This window comes from Scyliorhinus canicula, chromosome 16 (genome assembly GCF_902713615.1).
Source record: "Scyliorhinus canicula chromosome 16, sScyCan1.1, whole genome shotgun sequence".
Classification (NCBI taxonomy): domain Eukaryota; kingdom Metazoa; phylum Chordata; class Chondrichthyes; order Carcharhiniformes; family Scyliorhinidae; genus Scyliorhinus; species Scyliorhinus canicula.
Genome location: NC_052161.1, coordinates 83,362,706 through 83,384,412, shown reverse-complemented (window position 1 = coordinate 83,384,412; position 21,707 = coordinate 83,362,706). Strand labels below are relative to the sequence as shown.

General features: G+C 53.9%; 1 protein-coding gene across 1 annotated transcript in view; it reads right to left on the bottom strand.

Annotated features, from left to right (window-relative positions):
- Window positions 1–125: 125 nt before the first annotated feature.
- The window catches only part of nop2 (NOP2 nucleolar protein homolog (yeast)), a 69,333-nt gene continuing 47,751 nt past the window's right edge, over window positions 126–21,707 (bottom strand). The window contains exons 11-14 of the mRNA XM_038774031.1: window positions 20,468–20,557; window positions 15,491–15,613; window positions 9,628–9,725; window positions 126–768 (exon numbers count right to left, since the gene is read on the bottom strand). Coding sequence (XP_038629959.1) covers window positions 375–768; window positions 9,628–9,725; window positions 15,491–15,613; window positions 20,468–20,557 — 705 coding nt within the window. The 3' untranslated portion in view covers window positions 126–374. The remainder of the gene's footprint in view (window positions 769–9,627; window positions 9,726–15,490; window positions 15,614–20,467; window positions 20,558–21,707) is intronic.

Sequence of the window (21,707 nt, the reverse complement as noted above, 5' to 3'; positions counted from 1 at the left end):
CCACCCCTCTGTTGTGTTCCTCACCCTCCTTACACACCGCCACCCCTGCAGTGCTAGCTGTGTACCAGGTCTGGGAGCGACAAGGTCAGCGAGAGTGTGTCTAAATGAATGACCGAGACGGGGGATGGTGGTGGTGTTGAGGATTATAACCTTTTATTGAAAAAAACAGAGGCAAAGAACAATCCAAAACTCATGTCAAGACATTTAACCAGCTAAGTGATGCTGGGGGGGTGAAGATTGGTGACTAGTCCTTGATCTTTCCTTGGGCAAGCTTCCCGTCAGAAACTCATTAAGAGGCATTATTGACTCTGTTAACCCGAGGTTCTCCCTAACCTTTCGCACATTACAGTTAAATTAGTCAGATTCTGCTCCAATTATCGAGGCTTCTGCTCTTTGACCTTCCTCCGCCCTCTGATTCCTGATCCTTTCAGTCTCTTCTGCAGCTTGATCTTCCTGTTGATCTTCTGAGCCCTGAGCCCAGCAACAGACCGTGCCTTCCCTTTCCCACCCACTTGCGACTTCTTTGGCTTCTTCACGGAGGAGGCTGGGGCTTGAGGTGGCTTTGCGGCCTTCACCCCTTCGCCCTCGGGCGCAGGCTCCCTAACTGTTTGTTCCTCGATAGCGGGAGTTTCCACAGCTTGAGAACAAGGCAGCACCAAATTGGAAAACTTCTTGAACTTTGCTACGAAGAAACCATCCATGTTGTGAGTGTGAGGATAGAAACGGCGGGTTAGACGGAGGGAAGGGTGAAAACGACGTTCCTGAAACCTGTGAATAGAAGTTCAGAGTCATAGGATCACTCACTGTGTAACTGTACAGTCACTGTTCACTCAGCAGGGTAAGGATCACTCACTGGGAAACTGTACAGTGTCACTGTTTATTCAGCAGGGTAAGGATCACTCACTGGGAAACTGTACAGAGTCACTGTTTATTCAGCAGGGTAAGGATCCCTTACTGTGTAACTGTACAGTCACTGTTTATTCAGCAGGGTAAGGATCACTCACTATGTAACTATACAGAGTCACTGTTTATTCAGCAGGGTAAGGATCACTCACTATGTAACTAGACAGAGTCACTGTTTATTCAGCAGGGTAAGGATCCCTCACTGTGTAACTGGACAGTCACTGTTTATTCGGCAGGGTAAGGATCCCTCACTGTGTAACTGTACAGTCACTGTTTATTCAGCAGGGTAAGGATCACTCACTGTGTAACTGTACAGTCACTGTTTATTCAGCAGGGTAAGGATCACTCACTGGGAAACTGTACAGAGTCACTGTTTATTCAGCAGGGTAAGGATCACTCACTGTGTAACTGTACAGTCACTGTTTATTCAGCAGGGTAAGGATCCCTCACTGTGTAACTGTACAGAGTCACTGTTTATTCAGCAGGGTAAGGATCCCTTACTGTGTAACTGTACAGAGTCACTGTTTATTCAGCAGGGTAAGGATCACTCACTGTGTAACTGTACAGAGTCACTGTTTATTCAGCAGGGTAAGGATCCCTCCCTGTGTAACTGTACAGAGTCACTGTTTGTTCAGCAGGGTAAGGATCACTCACTGTGTAACTGTACAGTCACTGTTTATTCAGCAGGGTAAGGATCCCTCACTGTGTAACTGTACAGTCACTGTTTATTCAGCAGGGTAAGGATCACTCACTGTGTAACTGCACAGAGTCACTGTTTATTCAGCAGGGTAAGGATCACTCACTGTGTAACTGTATAGAGTCACTGTTTATTCAGCAGGGTAAGGATCCCTCACTGTGTAACTGTACAGAGTCACTGTTTATTCAGCAGGGTATGGATCCCTCACTGTGTAACTGTACAGAGTCACTGTTTATTCAACAGGGTAAGGATCCCTTACTGTGTAACTGTACAGAGTCACTGTTTATTCAGCAGGGTAAGGATCACTCACTGTGTAACTGTACAGTCACTGTTTATTCAGTGTGAGGATCACTCACTGGGAAACTGTACAGAGTCACTGTTTATTCAGCAGGGTAAGGATCACTCACTGTGTAACTGTACAGAGTCACTGTTTATTCAGCAGGGTAAGGATCACTCACTATGTAACTGTACAGAGTCACTGTTTATTCAGCAGGGTAAGGATCACTCACTGTGTAACTGTACAGAGTCACTGCTTATTCAGCAGGGTATGGATCCCTCCCTGTGTAACTGTACAGTGTCACTGTTTATTCAGCAGGGTAAGGATCCCTCCCTGTGTAACTGTACAGAGTCACTGTTTATTCAGCAGGGTATGGATCCCTCACTGTGCAACTGTACAGAGTCACTGGTTATTCAGCAGGGTAAGGATCGCTCACTGTGTAACTGTACAGTCACTGTTTATTCAGCAGGGTAAGGATCACTCACTGTAACTATACAGAGTCACTATTTATTCAGGGTAAGGATCACTCACTATGTAACTGTACAGAGTCACTGTTTATTCAGCAGGGTATGGATCCCTCACTGTGTAACTGGACAGTCACTGTTTATTCAGCAGGGTAAGGATCACTCACTGTGTAACTGGACAGAGTCACTGTTTATTCAGCAGGATAAGGATCCCTCACTGTGTAACTGTACAGTCACTGTTTATTCAGCAGGGTAAGGATCACTCACTGTGTAACTGCACAGAGTCACTGTTTATTCAGCAGGGTAAGGATCACTCACTGTGTAACTGTATAGAGTCACTGTTTATTCAGCAGGGTATGGATCCCTCACTGTGTAACTGTACAGAGTCACTGTTTATTCAGCAGGGTAAGGATCCCTTACTGTGTAACTGTACAGAGTCACTGTTTATTCAGCAGGGTAAGGATCACTCACTGTGTAACTGTACAGTCACTGTTTATTCAGTGTGAGGATCACTCACTGGGAAACTGTACAGAGTCACTGTTTATTCAGCAGGGTAAGGATCACTCACTGTGTAACTGTACAGAGTCACTGTTTATTCAGCAGGGTAAGGATCACTCACTATGTAACTGTACAGAGTCACTGTTTATTCAGCAGGGTAAGGATCACTCACTGTGTAACTGTACAGAGTCACTGCTTATTCAGCAGGGTATGGATCCCTCCCTGTGTAACTGTACAGTGTCACTGTTTATTCAGCAGGGTAAGGATCCCTCCCTGTGTAACTGTACAGAGTCACTGTTTATTCAGCAGGGTATGGATCCCTCACTGTGCAACTGTACAGAGTCACTGGTTATTCAGCAGGGTAAGGATCGCTCACTGTGTAACTGTACAGTCACTGTTTATTCAGCAGGGTAAGGATCACTCACTGTAACTATACAGAGTCACTATTTATTCAGGGTAAGGATCACTCACTATGTAACTGTACAGAGTCACTGTTTATTCAGCAGGGTATGGATCCCTCACTGTGTAACTGGACAGTCACTGTTTATTCAGCAGGGTAAGGATCACTCACTGTGTAACTGGACAGAGTCACTGTTTATTCAGCAGGATAAGGATCCCTCACTGTGTAACTGTACAGTCACTGTTTATTCAGCAGGGTAAGGATCACTCACTGTGTAACTGTACAGAGTCACTGTTTATTCAGCAGGGTATGGATCCCTCACTGTGTAACTGTACAGAGTCACTGTTTATTCAGCAGGGTATGGATACCTCACTGTGTAACTGTACAGAGTCACTGTTTATTCAGCAGGGTAAGGATCCCTTACTGTGTAACTGTACAGAGTCACTGTTTATTCAGCAGGGTAAGGATCCCTCACTGTGTAACTGTACAGAGTCACTGTTTATTCAGTGTGAGGATCACTCACTGGGAAACTGTACAGAGTCACTGTTTATTCAGCAGGGTAAGGATCCCTCACTGTGTAACTGTACAGAGTCACTGTTTATTCAGCAGGGTAAGGATCCCTTACTGTGTAACTGTACAGAGTCACTGTTTATTCAGCAGGGTAAGGATCAGTCACTGTGTAACTGTACAGAGTCACTGTTTATTCAGCAGGGTAAGGATCACTCACTGTGTAACTGTACAGAGTCACTGTTTATTCAGCAGGGTAAGGATCACTCACTGTGTAACTGGACAGTCACTGTTTATTCAGCAGGGTAAGGATCCCTCACTGTGTAACTGGATAGTCACTGTTTATTCAGCAGGGTAAGGATCACTCACTGTGTAACTGTACAGAGTCACTGTTTATTCAGCAGGGTAAGGATCACTCACTGTGTAACTGTACAGAGTCACTGTTTATTCAGCAGGGTAAGGATCACTCACTGTGTAACTGTACAGAGTCACTGTTTATTCAGCAGGGTAAGGATCACTCACTATGTAACTGTACAGTCACTGTTTGTTCAGCAGGGTAAGGATCACTCACTGTAACTATACAGAGTCACTGTTTATTCAGCAGGGTATGGATCCCTCACTGTGTAACTGTACAGAGTCACTGTTTATTCAGCAGGGTATGGATCCCTCACTATGTAACTGTACAGAGTCACTGTTTATTCAGCAGGGTAAGGATCACTCACTGTGTAACTGTACAGTCACTGTTTATTCAGCAGGGTACGGATCACTCACTGTGTAACTGTACAATCACTGTTTGTTCAGCAGGGTAAGGATCCCTCACTGTGTAACTGTACAGAGTCACTGTTTATTCAGCAGGGTAAGGATCACTCACTGTGTAACTGTACAGAGTAACTGTTTATTCAGCAGGTTAAGGATCACTCACTGTGTAACTGTACAGAGTCACTGTTTATTCAGCAGGGTAAGGATCACTCACTGTGTAACTGTACAGAGTCACTGTTTATTCAGCAGGGTAAGGATCACTCACTGTGTAACTGTACAGAGTCACTGTTTATTCAGCAGGGTAAGGATCCCTTACTGTGTAACTGTACAGAGTCACTGTTTATTCAGCAGGGTAAGGATCCCTCACTGTGTAACTGTACAGAGTCACTGTTTATTCAGCTGGGTAAGGATCCCTCACTGTGTAACTGTACAGAGTCACTATTTATTCAGGGTAAGGATCACTCACTATGTAACTGTACAGAGTCACTGTTTATTCAGCAGGGTATGGATCCCTCACTGTGTAACTGGACAGTCACTGTTTATTCAGCAGGGTAAGGATCCCTCACTGTGTAACTGGATAGTCACTGTTTATTCAGCAGGGTAAGGATCACTCACTGTGTAACTGTACAGAGTCACTGTTTATTCAGCAGGGTAAGGATCCCTCACTGTGTAACTGTACAGTCACTGTTTATTCAGCAGGGTAAGGATCACTCACTGTGTAACTGTACAGAGTCACTGTTTATTCAGCAGGGTAAGGATCACTCACTGTGTAACTGTACAGAGTCACTGTTTATTCAGCAGGGGAAGGATCACTCACTGTGTAACTGTACAGAGTCACTGTTTATTCAGCAGGGTAAGGATCCCTCACTGTGTAACTGTACAGTCACTGTTTATTCAGCAGGGTAAGGATCCCTCACTGTGTAACTGTACAGTCACTGTTTATTCAGCAGGGTAAGGATCACTCACTATGTAACTGTACAGTCACTGTTTGTTCAGCAGGGTAAGGATCACTCACTGTAACTATACAGAGTCACTGTTTATTCAGCAGGGTAAAGATCCCTCACTATGTAACTGTACAGAGTCACTGTTTATTCAGCAGGGTAAGGATCACTCACTGTGTAACTGTACAGAGTCACTGTTTATTCAGCAGGGTATGGATCCCTCACTATGTAACTGTACAGAGTGTTTATTCAGCAGGGTAAGGATCACTCACTATGTAACTGTACAGAGTCACTGTTTATTCAGCAGGGTAAGGATCCCTCACTGTGTAACTGTACAGAGTCACTGTTTATTCAGCAGGGTAAGGATCCCTCACTGTGTAACTGTACAGAGTCACTGTTTATTCAGCAGGGTAAGGATCACTCACTGTGTAACTGTGCAGAGTCACTGTTTATTCAGCAGGGTAAGGATCACTCACTGTGTAACTGTACAGAGTCACTGTTTATTCAGCAGGGTATGGATCCCTCACTGTGTAACTGTACAGAGTCACTGTTTATTCAGCAGGGTAAGGATCCCTCACTGTGTAACTGTACAGAGTCACTGTTTATTCAGCAGGGTATGGATCCCTCACTGTGTAACTGTACAGTCACTGTTTATTCAGGGTAAGAATCATTCACTGTAACTGTACAGAGTCACTGTTTATTCAGCAGGGTATGGATCCCTCACTGTGTAACTGTACAGAGTGTTTATTCAGCAGGGTAAGGATCACTCACTGTGTAACTGTACAGAGTCACTGTTTATTCAGCAGGGTAAGGATCAGTCACTGTGTAACTGTACAGAGTCACTGTTTATTCAGCAGTGTAAGGATCACTCACTATGTAACTGTACAGAGTCACTGTTTATTCAGCAGGGTAAGGATCCCTCCCTGTGTAACTGTACAGAGTCACTGGTTATTCAGCAGGGTAAGGATCACTCACTGTGTAACTGTACAGTCACAATTTATTCAGCAGGGTAAGGATCACTCACTATAACTATACAGAGTCACTATTTATTCAGGGTAAGGATCACTCACTGTGTAACTGTACAGAGTCACTGTTTATTCAGCAGGGTATGGATCCCTCACTGTGTAACTGTACAGTCACTGTTTATTCAGCAGGGTAAGGATCACTCACTGTGTAACTGTACAGAGTCACTGTTTATTCAGCAGGGTAAGGATCACTCACTGTGTAACTGTACAGAGTCACTGTTTATTCAGCAGGGTAAGGATCCCTCACTGTGTAACTGTACAGTTATTGTTTATTCAGCAGGGTAAGGATCACTCACTGTGTAACTGTACAGAGTCACTGTTTATTCAGCAGGGTATGGATCCCTCACTGTGTAACTGTACAGAGTGTTTATTCAGCAGGGTAAGGATCACTCACTATGTAACTGTACAGAGTCACTGTTTATTCAGCAGGGTAAGGATCCCTCACTGTGTAACTGTACAGAGTCACTGTTTATTCAGCAGGGTATGGATCCCTCACTGTGTAACTGTACAGTCACTGTTTATTCAGCAGGGTAAGGATCCCTCACTGTGTAACTGTACAGAGTCACTGTTTATTCAGCAGGGTAAGGATCACTCACTGTGTAACTGTACAGAGTCACTGTTTATTCAGCAGGGTAAGGATCACTCACTGTGTAACTGTACAGAGTCACTGTTTATTCAGCAGGGTAAGGATCACTCACTGTGTAACTGTACAGAGTCACTGTTTATTCAGCAGGGTAAGGATCCCTCACTGTGTAACTGTACAGAGTCACTGTTTATTCAGCAGGGTATGGATCCCTCACTGTGTAACTGTACAGTCACTGTTTATTCAGCAGGGTAAGGATCACTCACTGTGTAACTGTACAGAGTCACTGTTTATTCAGCAGGATAAGGATCACTCACTGTGTAACTGTACAGAGTCACTGTTTATGGGGTGGATGGCACAAGGCCGACTGAGTACTTTGCCAAGATGTTGGTGGAGCTGGTGGACGAGGGAGAAGATCGCTCCCGGTCCGAACTGGATCGGGCTAATTGATGCCTAAACCAAAGACCAATGAGCCGCCAAGAGCAGTGATTATTTGCTTCCACGGGTACCAGGTGAAGCAGGTCCTGAGTTGGGCAAAGCAGAAGCGGGCGGTGCATTGGGCTGGAGCTGGTGCATATATTTACCAGGACTTAATTCTGGAGCTGGCGAGGAGGCGGGCAGCCTTCGGCTGAGTAAAGATGACACTGTGTAATGTGGGGTGCGGTTCAGCGTAGTGTACCCAGAAAAGTTGAGGGTGACCTACAACTCCAGAGACTTTTATTTTGAGATGGTGGAGGCAACGGAGGCGTTTGCCATGGCTGAATGTTTGGGGCAGAAGTGAGAAATGGGACTGAGGATTGGTCTTGGAAAGTGGAGAGGGGAGTTGGAAGAGTGTGTATATATAGTTCTGTTTGATATTTTTACTTCATGATGTTATATGGATCAAGCTTTGTCTTTGTTTTTTGCAGCGATGGTTTTTCTGAGATTTCTATGCAGCACGGGAAATGTTGGGTTGAGGGGGGTATGAGGGGTTTGATGGTAACAATGGATGGGGGCGGATCAGGTCCGGTGTTTTGATGATGGTGGATAGGAGGGGGGAGGGGGAGAGAGTTAGGGGAGTCTCCCGGTTAGGTAAGTTATGTGGAACATGAGGGGATTGGGAGGGCCAGTGAAGAGGTCAAGGGTGCTTGTGCACCTAAAAAGTTTGACAGTCGATATGGTGATGCTGCAGGAGACCCATCTGAGGGTGAAGGATCAGGTGAGCCTTAGGAAGAGCTGTGGTAGAGAAGTATTTCATTCAGGTTTGACAGCAGGGTGTGGGCGGGGTAGTGCTTTTGGTCAGTAAGCGAGTGAGGTTCCAGGTGGAGAAAGTGGTTGGGAACCAAGGGGGTAGATATGTGATAAGAGACAGGGGCATTGGAGGAGGGGTTGGTGGCATTGGCAAGTGTGTATGGCCCAAACAGGGATGATGTGGGGTTCGTGAGGAACTCTCCCTGGCTTGGATTTGCATGTGCTTATAGTGGGCGGGGACTGGAACTTGCTGCAGAAGCCACGGTTGGACAGGTCGCAGCCACGCTTGCTTGCCCAGTCCGGGGGGGGGGGGGGGGGGGGGGGAGGGGGGGCAAAGGTGTTGACTGGACTTGTGGATGAATTGGGAGGGGTGGATCCCTGGAGGTTCTTGCGCCCGAGGGTGCGGGAGTATTCGTTTTTCTCTTCAGTTCACAAGGTCTATTTGAGGATAGATTTTTTGATAGTAGGGAAAGCGCAATTTTGGATCATGCGCCGCATTGGGTGGACATGGTCTTGGAGAAGGGGACAGTGCAGAGGCCGAGGTGGAGATTGGATGTGGGGTTGCTGGGGGACCGAGGTTTTTGTCAGAAGATCGGGAGGGTAATTAAGGAATACGTGGGTTTTAACTGCCCAGGGGAGGTATCACAGGCGGTGGTATGGGAGGCTCTGAAGTGAGGGGGAGGTCATATTGTTTAAGGCAAAGGTGAATAAGGAGGAGAGGACGGAGCGGCAAAGGTTAATAGACGAGATGTTGGAAGTAGACAGGAGGTATGCAGGGGATTCAGATCCAGCATTTTTGGAAAGGAGGAGGGAGCTACAGGCGAGTTTTGACCGGCTGTCCACAAGGAAGGCGGTGCGCCAGTTGAGGTGGGCGAGGGGAGCGATCTACGAGTATGGAGAGAAGGGGGGACGCATGCTGGCAGGTCAACTTCGGAGGGAGGCAGCAGTGAGGAAAATTGTGCAGGTGCAGGATAGCACGGGGAAATTGATGGTGGAGATCAATAGGGTGTTTGAGGAATTGTACGAGAATTTGTATAGGGCAGAGCTACCGGGAGAAGATCATAAGACATAGGAGCAGAATTAGGCCACTCGGCCCATCGAGTCTGCTCCGCCATTCAATCATGGCTAATATTTTCTCATCCCCATTCTCCTGCCTTCTCCCCATAACCCCTGATCAAGAACCTAGCTATCTCTGTTTTAAAGACCCTCAGAGAAGTGGGAATTCCTGGACTATTTGGAATACCTGAGGTTTAGGGAGGAGGATAGTGCCACATTGGAGGAGCGACAGGGTTTATTCAGCAGGGAATGGGTCACTGTTAAATGGGAAATAGAATCTCACTCACCGAGTGAAGCCTTCTTTCCCAAAGTCAATCCCGGTCGGTACCAGTTTAATGTTGCGTTTTTTCAGGGCGTAATCCACCACCCACTCGTTCTCCTCCACCTGGGAATCAGGAGCAAGATGTGAGACACCGGCGGGGGGACTCGGTCAAATCAGTGCCGTTCTGCTGCTCAGTAAAGCGTCAAGCCGAGTGCCTGTCACACAGCCAGGGAGGGCGCGATACAGCCTCACGTCTCAGCTTGAGTCTGGACATGCCGCACAGACCTCCCTCCCACCTCGTGCGCCCGCCTGCCTCCCTCCCTACCTCGCGCGCCTGCCACCCTCCCTCCCACCTCGTGCGCCTGCCACACTCCCTCACACACCTACCTGCCTGCCTCCCTCCCTCCCACCTCACACACCTACCTACCTACCTGCCTGCCTACCTGCCTCCCTCCCACCTCACACACCTACCTGCCTGCCTCCCTCCCTCACACACCTACCTGCCTGCCTCCCTCCCTCCCACCTCACACACCTACCTGCCTGCCTCCCTCCCACCTCACACACCTACCTGCCTGCCTCCATCCCTCCCACCTCACACACCTACCTACCTACCTGCCTGCCTGCCTCCCTCCCACCTCGCGCGCCTGCCACCCTCCCTCCCACCTCACACACCTACCTGCCTCCCTCCCTCCCACCTCACACGCCTACCTGCCTGCCTCCCTCACACACCTACCTGCCTGCCTCCCTCCCTCCCACCTCACACACCTACCTGCCTGCCTCCCTCCCTCACACACCTACCTGCCTGTCTCCCTCCCTCCCACACCTACCTGCCTGCCACCCTCCCTCCCACCTCGCGCACCTGCCTCCCTCCCACCTCACACACCTACCTGCCTGCCTCCCTCCCACCCACCTCACGCACCTACCTGCCTGCCTCCCTCCCACCTCGAGCACCTACCTGCCTGCCTTCCTCCCGCCCACCTCACACACCTACCTGCCTGCCTCCCTCCCTCCCACACCTGCCTCCCTCCCACCTCACGCACCTACCTGCCTGCCTTCCACCCACCTCGCGCACCTACCTGCCTGCCTCCCTACCACCCACCTCACACACCTCCCTCCCACCTCGTGCGCCCGCCTGCCTCCCTCCCTACCTCACGGGCCTGCCACCCTCCCTCCCACCTCGTGCGCCTGCCACACTCCCTCACACACCTACCTGCCTGCCTCCCTCCCTCCCACCTCACACACCTACCTACCTACCTGCCTACCTGCCTCCCTCCCACCTCACACACCTACCTGCCTGCCTCCCTCCCTCACACACCTACCTGCCTGCCTCCCTCCCTCCCACCTCACACACCTACCTGCCTGCCTCCCTCCCACCTCACACACCTACCTGCCTGCCTCCATCCCTCCCACCTCACACACCTACCTACCTGCCTCTCTCCCACCTCGCGCGCCTGCCACCCTCCCTCCCACCTCACACACCTACCTGCCTGCCTCCCTCCCTCCCACCTCACACGCCTACCTGCCTGCCTCCCTCCCACCTCACACACCTACCTGCCTCCCTCCCTCACACACCTACCTGCCTGCCTCCCTCCCTCCCACCTCACACACCTACCTGCCTGCCTCCCTCCCTCACACACCTACCTGCCTGTCTCCCTCCCTCCCACACCTACCTGCCTGCCACTCTCCCTCCCACCTCGCGCACCTGCCTCCCTCCCACCTCACACACCTACCTGCCTGCCTCCCTCCCACCCACCTCACGCACCTACCTGCCTGCCTCCCTCCCACCTCGAGCACCTACCTGCCTGCCTTCCTCCCGCCCACCTCACACACCTACCTGCCTGCCTCCCTCACTCCCACACCTGCCTCCCTCCCACCTCACGCACCTACCTGCCTGCCTTCCACCCACCTCGCGCACCTACCTGCCTGCCTCCCTCCCACCCACCTCACACACCTCCCTCCCACCTCGTGCGCCCGCCTGCCTCCCTCCCTACCTCACGCGCCTGCCACCCTCCCTCCCACCTCGTGCGCCTGCCACACTCCCTCACACACCTACCTGCCTGCCTCCCTCCCTCCCACCTCACACACCTACCTACCTACCTACCTGCCTGCCTACCTGCCTCCCTCCCACCTCACACACCTACCTGCCTGCCTCCCTCCCTCACACACCTACCTGCCTGCCTCCCTCCCTCCCACCTCACACACCTACCTGCCTGCCTCCCTCCCACCTCACACACCTACCTGCCTGCCTCCATCCCTCCCACCTCACACACCTACCTACCTACCTCCCTCCCACCTCGCGCGCCTGCCACCCTCCCTCCCACCTCACACACCTACCTGCCTCCCTCCCTCCCACCTCACACGCCTACCTGCCTGCCTCCCTCCCACCTCACACACCTACCTGCCTCCCTCCCTCACACACCTACCTGCCTGCCTCCCTCCCTCCCACCTCACACACCTACCTGCCTGCCTCCCTCCCTCACACACCTACCTGCCTGTCTCCCTCCCTCCCACACCTACCTGCCTGCCACCCTCCCTCCCACCTCGCGCACCTGCCTCCCTCCCACCTCACACACCTACCTGCCTGCCTCCCTCCCACCCACCTCACGCACCTACCTGCCTGCCTCCTTCCCACCTCGAGCACCTACCTGCCTGCCTTCCTCCCGCCCACCTCACACACCTACCTGCCTGCCTCCCTCCCTCCCACACCTGCCTCCCTCCCACCTCACGCACCTACCTGCCTGCCTTCCACCCACCTCGCGCACCTACCTGCCTGCCTCCCTCCCACCCACCTCACACACCTCCCTCCCACCTCGTGCGCCCCGCCTGCCTCCCTCCCTACCTCACGCGCCTGCCACCCTCCCTCCCACCTCGTGCGCCTGCCACACTCCCTCACACACCTACCTGCCTGCCTCCCTCCCTCCCACCTCACACACCTACCTACCTACCTGCCTGCCTACCTGCCTCCCTCCCACCTCACACACCTACCTGCCTGCCTCCCTCCCTCACACACCTACCTGCCTGCCTCCCTCCCTCCCACCTCACACACCTACCTGCCTGCCTCCCTCCCACCTCACACACCTACCTGCCTGCCTCCATCCCTCCCACCTCACACACCTACCTACCTACCTGCCTCCCTCCCACCTCGCGCGCCTGCCACCCTCCCTCCCACCTCACACACCTACCTGCCTCCCTCCCTCCCACCTCACACGCCTACCTGCCTGCCTCCCTCCCACCTCACACACCTACCTGCCTCCCTCCCTCACACACCTACCTGCCTGCCTCCCTCCCTCCCACCTCACACACCTACCTGCCTGCCTCCCTCCCTCACACACCTACCTGCCTGTCTCCCTCCCTCCCACACCTACCTGCCTGCCACCCTCCCTCCCACCTCGCGCACCTGCCTCCCTCCCACCTCACACCTACCTGCCTGCCTCCCTCCCACCCACCTCACGCACCTACCTGCCTGCCTCCCTCCCACCTCGAGCACCTACCTGCCTGCCTTCCTCCCGCCCACCTCACACACCTACCTGCCTGCCTCCCTCCCTCCCACACCTGCCTCCCTCCCACATCACGCACCTACCTGCCTGCCTTCCACCCACCTCGCGCACCTACCTGCCTGCCTCCCTCCCACCCACCTCACACACCTACCTGCCTGCCTCCCTCCCACCTCACACACCTGCCTACCTCTCTCCTCACACCTACCTGCCTCCTCACGCACCTACCTGCCTCCCTCCCACCTCACTCACCCGCCTGCCTCCCTCCCACCTCACGCACCTACCTGCCTCCCTCCCACCTCACGCACCTACCTGCCTCCCTCCCACCTCACGCACCTACCTGCCTGCCTCCCTCCCACCTCACACACCTACCTGCCTCCCTCCCACCTCACGCACCTACCTGCCTCCCTCCCACCTCACGCACCTACCTGCCTCCCTCCCACACCTACCTGCCTCCCTCCCACCTCACACACCTACCTGCCTACCTCCCTCCCTCCTCACGCACCTACCTGCCTCCCTCCCACCTCACGCACCTACCTGCCTCCCTCCCACCTCACGCACCTACCTGCCTGCCTCCCTCCCACCCACCTCACGCACCTACCTGCCTCCCTCCCACCTCACGCACCTACCTGCCTCCCTCCCACCTCACGCACCTACCTGCCTGCCTCCCTCCCACCTCACGCACCTACCTGCCTGCCTCCCTCCCACCCACCTCACGCACCTACCTGCCTGCCTCCCTCCCACCTCACGCGCCTACCTGCCTGCCTCCCTCCCACCCACCTCACACACCTACCTGCCTCCCTCCCACCCACCTCACACACCTACCTGCCTCCCTCCCACCCACCTCACACACCTACCTGCCTGCCTCCCTCCCACCTCACACACCTACCTACCTGCCTCCTCCCACACCTACCTCCCTCCCTCCTCACATACCTACCTGCCTGCCTCCCTCCCTCCCACACCTACCTGCCTCCCTCCCACCTCACGCACCTACCTGCCTCCCTCCCACCTCACGCACCTACCTGCCTCCCTCCCACCTCACGCACCTAACTGCCTGCCTCCCTTCCACCTCACGCGCCTACCTGCCTGCCTCCCTCCCACCCACACCTACCTGCCTCCCTCCCACACCTACCTGCCTGCCTCCCTCCCTCCCACCTCACACACCTACCTGCCTGCCTCCCACCTCACGCACCTACCTGCCTCCTCCCACCTCACGCACCTACCTGCCTGCCTCCCTCCCACCTCACGCGCCTACCTACCTGCCTCCCACCCACCTCACACCTACCTGCCTGCCTCCCTCCCTCCCACCTCACACACCTACCTACCTGCCTCCCTCCCTCCTCCCACACCTACCTTCCTCCTCACATACCTACCTGCCTGCCTCCCTCCCTCCCACACCTACCTGCCTCCCTCCCACCTCATGCACCTACCTGCCTCCCTCCCACCTCACGCACCTACCTCCCTTCCACCTCACGCACCTACCTGCCTGCCTCCCTCCCACCTCACGCGCCTACCTGCCTCCCTCCCTCCTCACACACCTACCTACCTGCCTCCCTCCCACTTCTTGCGCCTGCCCCCTCCCTCCCACCTCATGCACCTACCTGCCTCCCTACCTCCCACCTCATGCGCCACCTGCCTCCCCTCCCACCCACCTCGCACCTACCTCCCTCCCTCCCACCTCACACACCTACCTGCCTCCCTCCCACCTCGCGCGCCCGCCTGCCTCCCTACCTCACGCACCTGCCTGCCTCCCTCCCACCTCTTGCGCCTGCCCCCTCCCACCTCGCGCGCCTGCCTGCCTCCCTCCCTCACACACCTACCTGCCTCCCTCCCACCTCGCGCGTCTGCCTGCCTCCCTCCCTACCTCGCGCACCTGCCTGCCTGCCTCCCTCCCACCTCTTGCGCCTGCCCCCTCCCACCTCACGTACCTACCTACCTCCCACCTCGTGCGCCTGCCTGCCTCCCCTCCCACCCACCTCGCACGCCTGCCTCCCTCCTTGTGCGCCCCTGCCTCCCTCCTTGCGCGCCCCTGCCTCCCTCCCACCCGCCTGCCTCCCTCCCTCCCTCCCACCTCGCCAACCTGCCTCCTCCCTCCCTCCCACCTCGCCCGCCTGCCGCCCTCCTTCCCACCTTGTCCGCCTCCCTCCCCCAGGCCCCTCCCAGCTCACCTTACCACCCCTCCCCCATCCCCTGTCCGGATTCCCCCCAGCTCACGCCCAGTATCCTCCCACCTCACACAGCTCCCTGTCCGGACAGGGCAGATGCTTTCTCTGCAACCGAGATGTAAAATCCTCCCTCCCAACAGCCCCAGGCAGCTCCAACGTCCTGCACCAGCCGCCATTGGGAAAACCACACACCCGCACGGTCTGACAATTTCAGGGGGATCTTCCTCACCGTCACAGAGCAGGTGCAGTAGACCAGGTAGCCACCAGTTTTCGACTTTGCATCCAACGAGTCAATGGCGGAGAGCATGAGCTCCTTCTGCAAGTGGGCACAACGCAGGATATCGCGCTCATCCTGAGAGAGAGAGAGAGGGAGAGAAACAGCATGGTCAGTAATACGGGTGGGAGAGGGCGAGCAAGGCAGGCAAGGGGGGTGCGAGGGTGAGAGAGCAAGACACAGGGTGAGAGAGTGAGACAGACAGGACAGACAGAGGGAGAGAGAGGCAGACGGGCGGGGAAGAGAGACGGGGGGAGAGAGAGAGAGACAGAGACGGAGTAGGGAGAGAGCGAGAGAGGGGAGCGAGAGAGCGAGAGAGGGGAGCGAGAGAGGGGAGCGAGAGAAAGACAGAGGGGAGCGAGAGAGAGACGGAGGAGAGGAGAGAGAGAGAGAGACGGAGAAGAGGAGAGAGAGAGAGAGAGACAGGGGACAGAGAGAGACAGGGGACAGAGAGAGACAGGGGACAGAGAGAGACAGGGGACAGAGAGAGACAGGGACAGAGAGAGAGAGGGGACAGAGGGAGAGAGAGACGGGACAGAGGGAGGAGAGAGAGAGAGAGAGACGGGGACAGAGGGAGAGAGAGAGAGAGAGAGACGGGGACAGAGAGAGAGAGAGAGAGACGGGGACAGAGAGAGAGAGAGAGAGACGGGGACAGAGAGAGAGAGAGAGAGACGGGGACAGAGAGAGAGAGAGAGAGACGGGGACAGAGAGAGAGAGAGAGACGGGGACAGAGAGAGACGGGGACAGAGAGAGACGGGGACAGAGAGAGACGGGGACAGAGAGAGACGGGGACAGAGAGAGACGGGACAGAGAGAGACGGGGACAGAGAGAGACGGGGACAGAGAGAGACGGGGACAGAGAGAGACGGGGGACAGAGAGAGACGGGGACAGAGAGAGACGGGGACAGAGAGAGACGGGGACAGAGAGAGACGGGGACAGAGAGAGAGACGGGGACAGAGAGAGAGACGGGGACAGAGAGAGAGAGACGGGGACAGAGAGAGAGAGACGGGGACAGAGAGAGAGAGACGGGGACAGAGAGAGACGGGGACAGAGAGAGACGGGGACAGAGAGAGACGGGGACAGAGAGGCGGGGAGAGAGAGACGGGGAGAGAGAGACGGGGAGAGAGAGACGGGGAGAGAGAAAGAAATGGGGAGAGAGAGAGAGAAACGGGGAGAGAGAGAGAAACGGGGAGAGAGAGAGAAACGGGGAGAGAGAGAGAAACGGGGAGAGAGAGAGAAACGGGGAGAGAGAGAGAAACGGGGAGAGAGAGAGAAACGGGGAGAGAGAGAGAAACAGGGAGAGAGAGAGAGAGAGACAGGGAAGAGAGAGACGGGGAGAGAACGACGGGAGAGAGAACGACGGGAGAGAGAACGACGGGAGAGAGAACGACGGGAGAGAGAACGACGGGAGAGAGAACGACGGGAGAGAGAAAGATGGGGAGGAGAGAGAGAGAGAGAGAGAGGGGGGGGGGGGGGGTTGGGAACCTCAATTGTAGCTCCAGTATACAGGAGGGTGAGAGTAGTGAGGTCACGAGTAAGGTTTCAAGGTTGCAGGAGTGTACCGGCAGGCAGGAAGGTGGTTTAAAGTGTGTCTTCTTCAATGCCAGGAGCATCCGGAATAAGGTGGGTGAACTTGCAGCATGGGTTGGTACCTGGGACAATTGTGGCCATTTCGGAGACATGGATAGAGCAGGGACAGGAATGGATGTTGCAGGTTCCGGGGTTTAGATATTTCAGTAAGCTCAGGGAAAGTGGTAAAAGAGAGGGTGGGGTGGCATTGTTGGTCAAGGACAGTATTACGGTGGCAGAAAGGACGTTTGATGAGAACTCGTCTACTGAGGTATTATGGGCTGAGGTTAGAAACAGGGAGAGGTCACCCTGTTGGGAGTTTTATATAGACCTCTGAAAAGTTCCAGAGATGTAGAGGAAAGGATTGCAAAGATGATTCTGGATAGGAGCAAAAGTAACAGGGCAGTTGTTATGGGGGACTTTAACTTTCCAAATATTGACTGGAAACGCTATAGTTTGAGTACTTTAGATGGGTCCGTTTTTGTCCAATGTGTGCAGGAGGGTTTCCTGACACAGTATGTAGATAGGCCAATGAGAGGCCACATTGGATTTGGTACTGGGTAATGAACCAGGACAGGTGCTAGATTTGGAGGTAGGTGACCACTTTGGTGATAGTGACCACAATTCAGTTACGTTTACTTTAGTGATGGAAAGGGATAGGTACATACCGCAGGGCAAGAGTTATAGCTGGGGGAAAGGCAATTATGATGATGAGGCAAGACTTAGGATGCATAGGATGGGGAAGGAAACTGCAGGGGATGGGCACAATTGAAATGTGGAGCTTTTCAAGGAACAGCTACTGCGTTTCCTTGATAAGTATGTACCTGTCAGGCAGGGAGGAAGTGGTCGAGCGAGGGAACCATGGTTTACCAAAGTAGTCAAGAGGAAGGAGGCGGCTTACGTAAAGATGAGACGTGAAGGTTCAGTTAGGGCGCTCGAGTGTTACAAGTTAGCTAGGAAGGACCTGAAGAGAGCTAAGAGGAGCCAGGAGGGCACATGAGAAGTCTTTGGCAGGTAGTATCAAGGATAACCCTAAAGCTTTCTATAGATATGTCAGGAATAAAAGAATGACGAGGGTAAGAGTAGGGCCAGTCAAGGACAGTTGTGGGAAGTTGTGCGTGGAGTCCGAGGAGATAGGAGAGGTGCTAAATGAATATTTTTCGTCAGTAGTCACACAGGAAAAAGACAATGTGGTCAAGGAAAATACCGAGATACAGGCTACTAGACTAGAAGGGCTTGAGATTGATATGGAGGAGGTGTTAGCAATTCTGGAAAGTGTGAAAATAGAAAAGTTCCCTGGGCAGGATGGGATTTATCCTAGGATTCTCTGGGAAGCTAGGGAGGAGATTGCTGAGCCTTTGATCTTTATGTCGTCATTGTCTACAGGAATAGTGCTAGAAGACTGGAGGATAGCAAATGGTGTCCCCTTGTTCAAGAGGGGGAGTAGAGACAACCCCGGTAACTACAGACCAGTGAGCCATACTTCTGTTGTGGACAAAGTCTTGGAAAGGTTTATAAGAGACAGGATTTATAATCATCTAGAAAGGAATAATTTGATTAGGGATAGTCAGCATGGTTTTGTGAAGGGTAGGTCGTGCCTCACAAACCTTAGAGTTCTTTGAGAAGGTAACCAAACACAAGGGTAAAACAGTTGATGTGGTGTATATGGATTTCAGTAAAGCGTTTGATAAGGTTCCCCACGGTAGGCTATTGCAGAAAATACAGAGGCATGCGATTCAGGGTGATTTAGCTGTTTGGATCAGAAATTGGCCAGCTGATAGAAGACAAAGGGTGGTGGTTAATGGGAAATGTTCAGACTGGTGTCCAGTTACTAGTGGTGTACCACAAGGATCTGTTTTGGGGCTACTGCTATTTGTCATTTTTATAAATGACCTGGAAGAGGGCGTAGGATGGGGGAGTAAATCTGCAGATGACACTAAAGTCGGTGGCGTTGTGGACAGTGCGGAAGGATGTTGCAGGTTACAGAGGGACATAGATAAGCTGCAGAGCTGGGCTGAGAGGTGGCAAATGGAGTTCAATGCAGAAAAGTGTACAGTGATTCATTTTGGAAGGAGTAACAGGAAGACAGAGTACTGGGCTGATGGTAAGATTCTTGGTAGTTTGGATGAGCAGAGAGATCTCGGTGTCCATGTACATAGATCCCTGAAAGTTGCCACCCAGGTTGATAGGGTTGTTAAGAAGGCGTACAGTGTGTTAGCTTTTATTGGTAGAGGGATTGAGTTTCAGAGCCATGAGGTCATGTTGCAGCTGTACAGAACTCTGGTGCGGCCGCATTTGGAGTGCGTGCAGTTCTGGTCGCCACATTATAGGAAGGATGTGGAAACATTGGAAAGGGTACAGAGGAGATTTACAAGGATGTTGCCTGGTATGGAGGGAAGATCTTATGAGGAAAGGCTGAGGGATGTTTTCGTTAGAGAGAAGAAGATTAAGAGGTGACGTAATTGAGGCATACAAGATGATGAGAGGATTAGATGGGGTGGACAGTGAGAGCCTTTTTCCTCGGATGGTGATGTCTAGCACGAGGGGACATAGCTTTAAATTGAGGGGAGATAGATATAGGAGATGTCAGAGGTAGGTTCTTTACTCAGAGAGTAGTAAGGGCGTGGAATGCCCTACCTGCAACAGTAGTGGACTCGCCAACATTAAGGGCATTTAAATGGTCATTGGATAGGCTTATGAATGATAATGGAATAGTGTAGACGGGCTTTAGAGTGGTTTCACAGGTCGGCGCAACATCAAGGGCCGATGGGCCTGTACTGCGCTGTAATGTTCTATGTTCTCGAGACGGCAGGAGAGAGAGAGAGAGAGACGGGGAGGGGGAGAGAGAGAGATGGGGGAGAGAGAGAGATGGGGGAGAAAGAGAGAGAGGGAGAGACGGGGAAGAGAGAGGGAGAGACGGGGAAGAGAGAGGGAGAGACGGGGAAGGGAGAGAGAGAGAGAGAGATGGGGAAGAGAGAGAGAGAGAGAGACAGGGGGAGAGAGAGAGATGGGGGGAGAGAGAGAGAGAGATGGGGAGAGAGAGAGAGAGAGAGAGAGAGAGAGAGACGGGGAGAGAGTGGAGGAGAGATGGGGAAGAGAGAGATGGGGAAGAGAGAGAGAGAGACGGGAGAGAGAGAGAGACGGGGGGAGAGAGAGAGAGAGAGATGGGGAGAGAGAGAGAGAGAGATGGGGAGAGAGAGAGAGAGATAGGGAGAGGGAGAGAGAGAGAGAGAGAGAGACGGGGAGAGAGTGGAGGAGAGATGGGGAAGAGAGAGAAGGGGAAGAGCGAGAGAGAGACGGGAGAGAGAGAGAGACAGAGAGATGGAAGAGAGAGAGAGAGAGATGGGAGTAAGAGAGACTCACCTTGCTTGTTTTCACTGCTGGGTCTTTCGAGATGACTCCAGTACCACTGCAGGGAGCATCGAGGAGAACGCGGTCAAACCCCCCCATCACCTGACAGTGAGAGAGAGAGAGATTGGCAGTTATTCCAGGATGGATATTGGGACCCTGCTCATGGCGGGGAGGGGGTGTCACTCGCTGGGCCCATAATTGAGCCTTGTGGTAAGCTGCCTTCTCAAACCGCTGGACTCTTTCTAAATCAGGATTGGACTTTGAGGAGAAGCTCTAGGTGGCGGGGTTCACCATGTGTCTGAGCATAGGTTTGGAAATCTTGTCTGAGGAGCCTTGGCGAGTTCCTGCAGTCATTTTGTAGATGGTACACACAGCTGCCCCTGTGCATTTGTGGTGGAGGGTTTGAATGTTTGATGAAAAGTCGCCCATAAAGCAGGGCTGCTTTGTTCTGGATGGTGTTGGGCTTCTCCAGTGTGAGGGAGGGGTTTGAAACAGCCTGGGTTCCTGCTCCTGATCCCGTGACCCCTGGGTTTGGGAGGAGGTGGAGACCCCTGGGTTATGGAGGAGGTGGCGACCCTGGGGTTGGGAGGAGGTGGCGACCCCTGGGTTTGGGAGGAGGCGGCGACCCCTGGGTTTGGGAGGAGGTGGTGACCCCTGGGTTATGGAGGAGGTGGCGACCCCTGGGTTTGGGAGGAGGTAGCGACCCCTGGGTTGTGGAGGTGGCGGCGACCCCTGGGTTGTGGAGGAGGCGGCGACCCCTGGGTTATGGAGGAGGTGGCAACCCCTGGGGTTATGGAGGAGGTGGCGGCCCTGGGGTTGGGAGGAGGTGGCGACCCCTGGGTTGTGGAGGCGGCGGCGACCCCTGGGTTTGGGAGGAGGTGGCGACCCCTGGGTTATGGAGGAGGTGGCGGCCCTGGGGTTGGGAGGAGGTGGCGACCCCTGGGTTATGGAGGAGGTAGCGACGCCTGGGTTTGGGAGGAGGTGGTGACCCCTGGGTTTGGGAGGAGGTGGCGACCCCTGGGTTTGGGAGGAGGTGGTGACCCCTGGGTTATGGAGGTGGCGACCCCTGGGTTTGGGAGGAGGTAGCGACGCCTGGGTTTGGGAGGAGGTGGTGACCCCTGGGTTTGGGAGGAGGTGGTGACCCCTGGGTTTGGGAGGAGGTGGCGACCCCTGGGTTTGGGAGGAGGTGGTGACCCCTGGGTTATGGAGGTGGCGACCCCTGGGTTTGGGAGGAGGGGGCGACCCCTGGGTT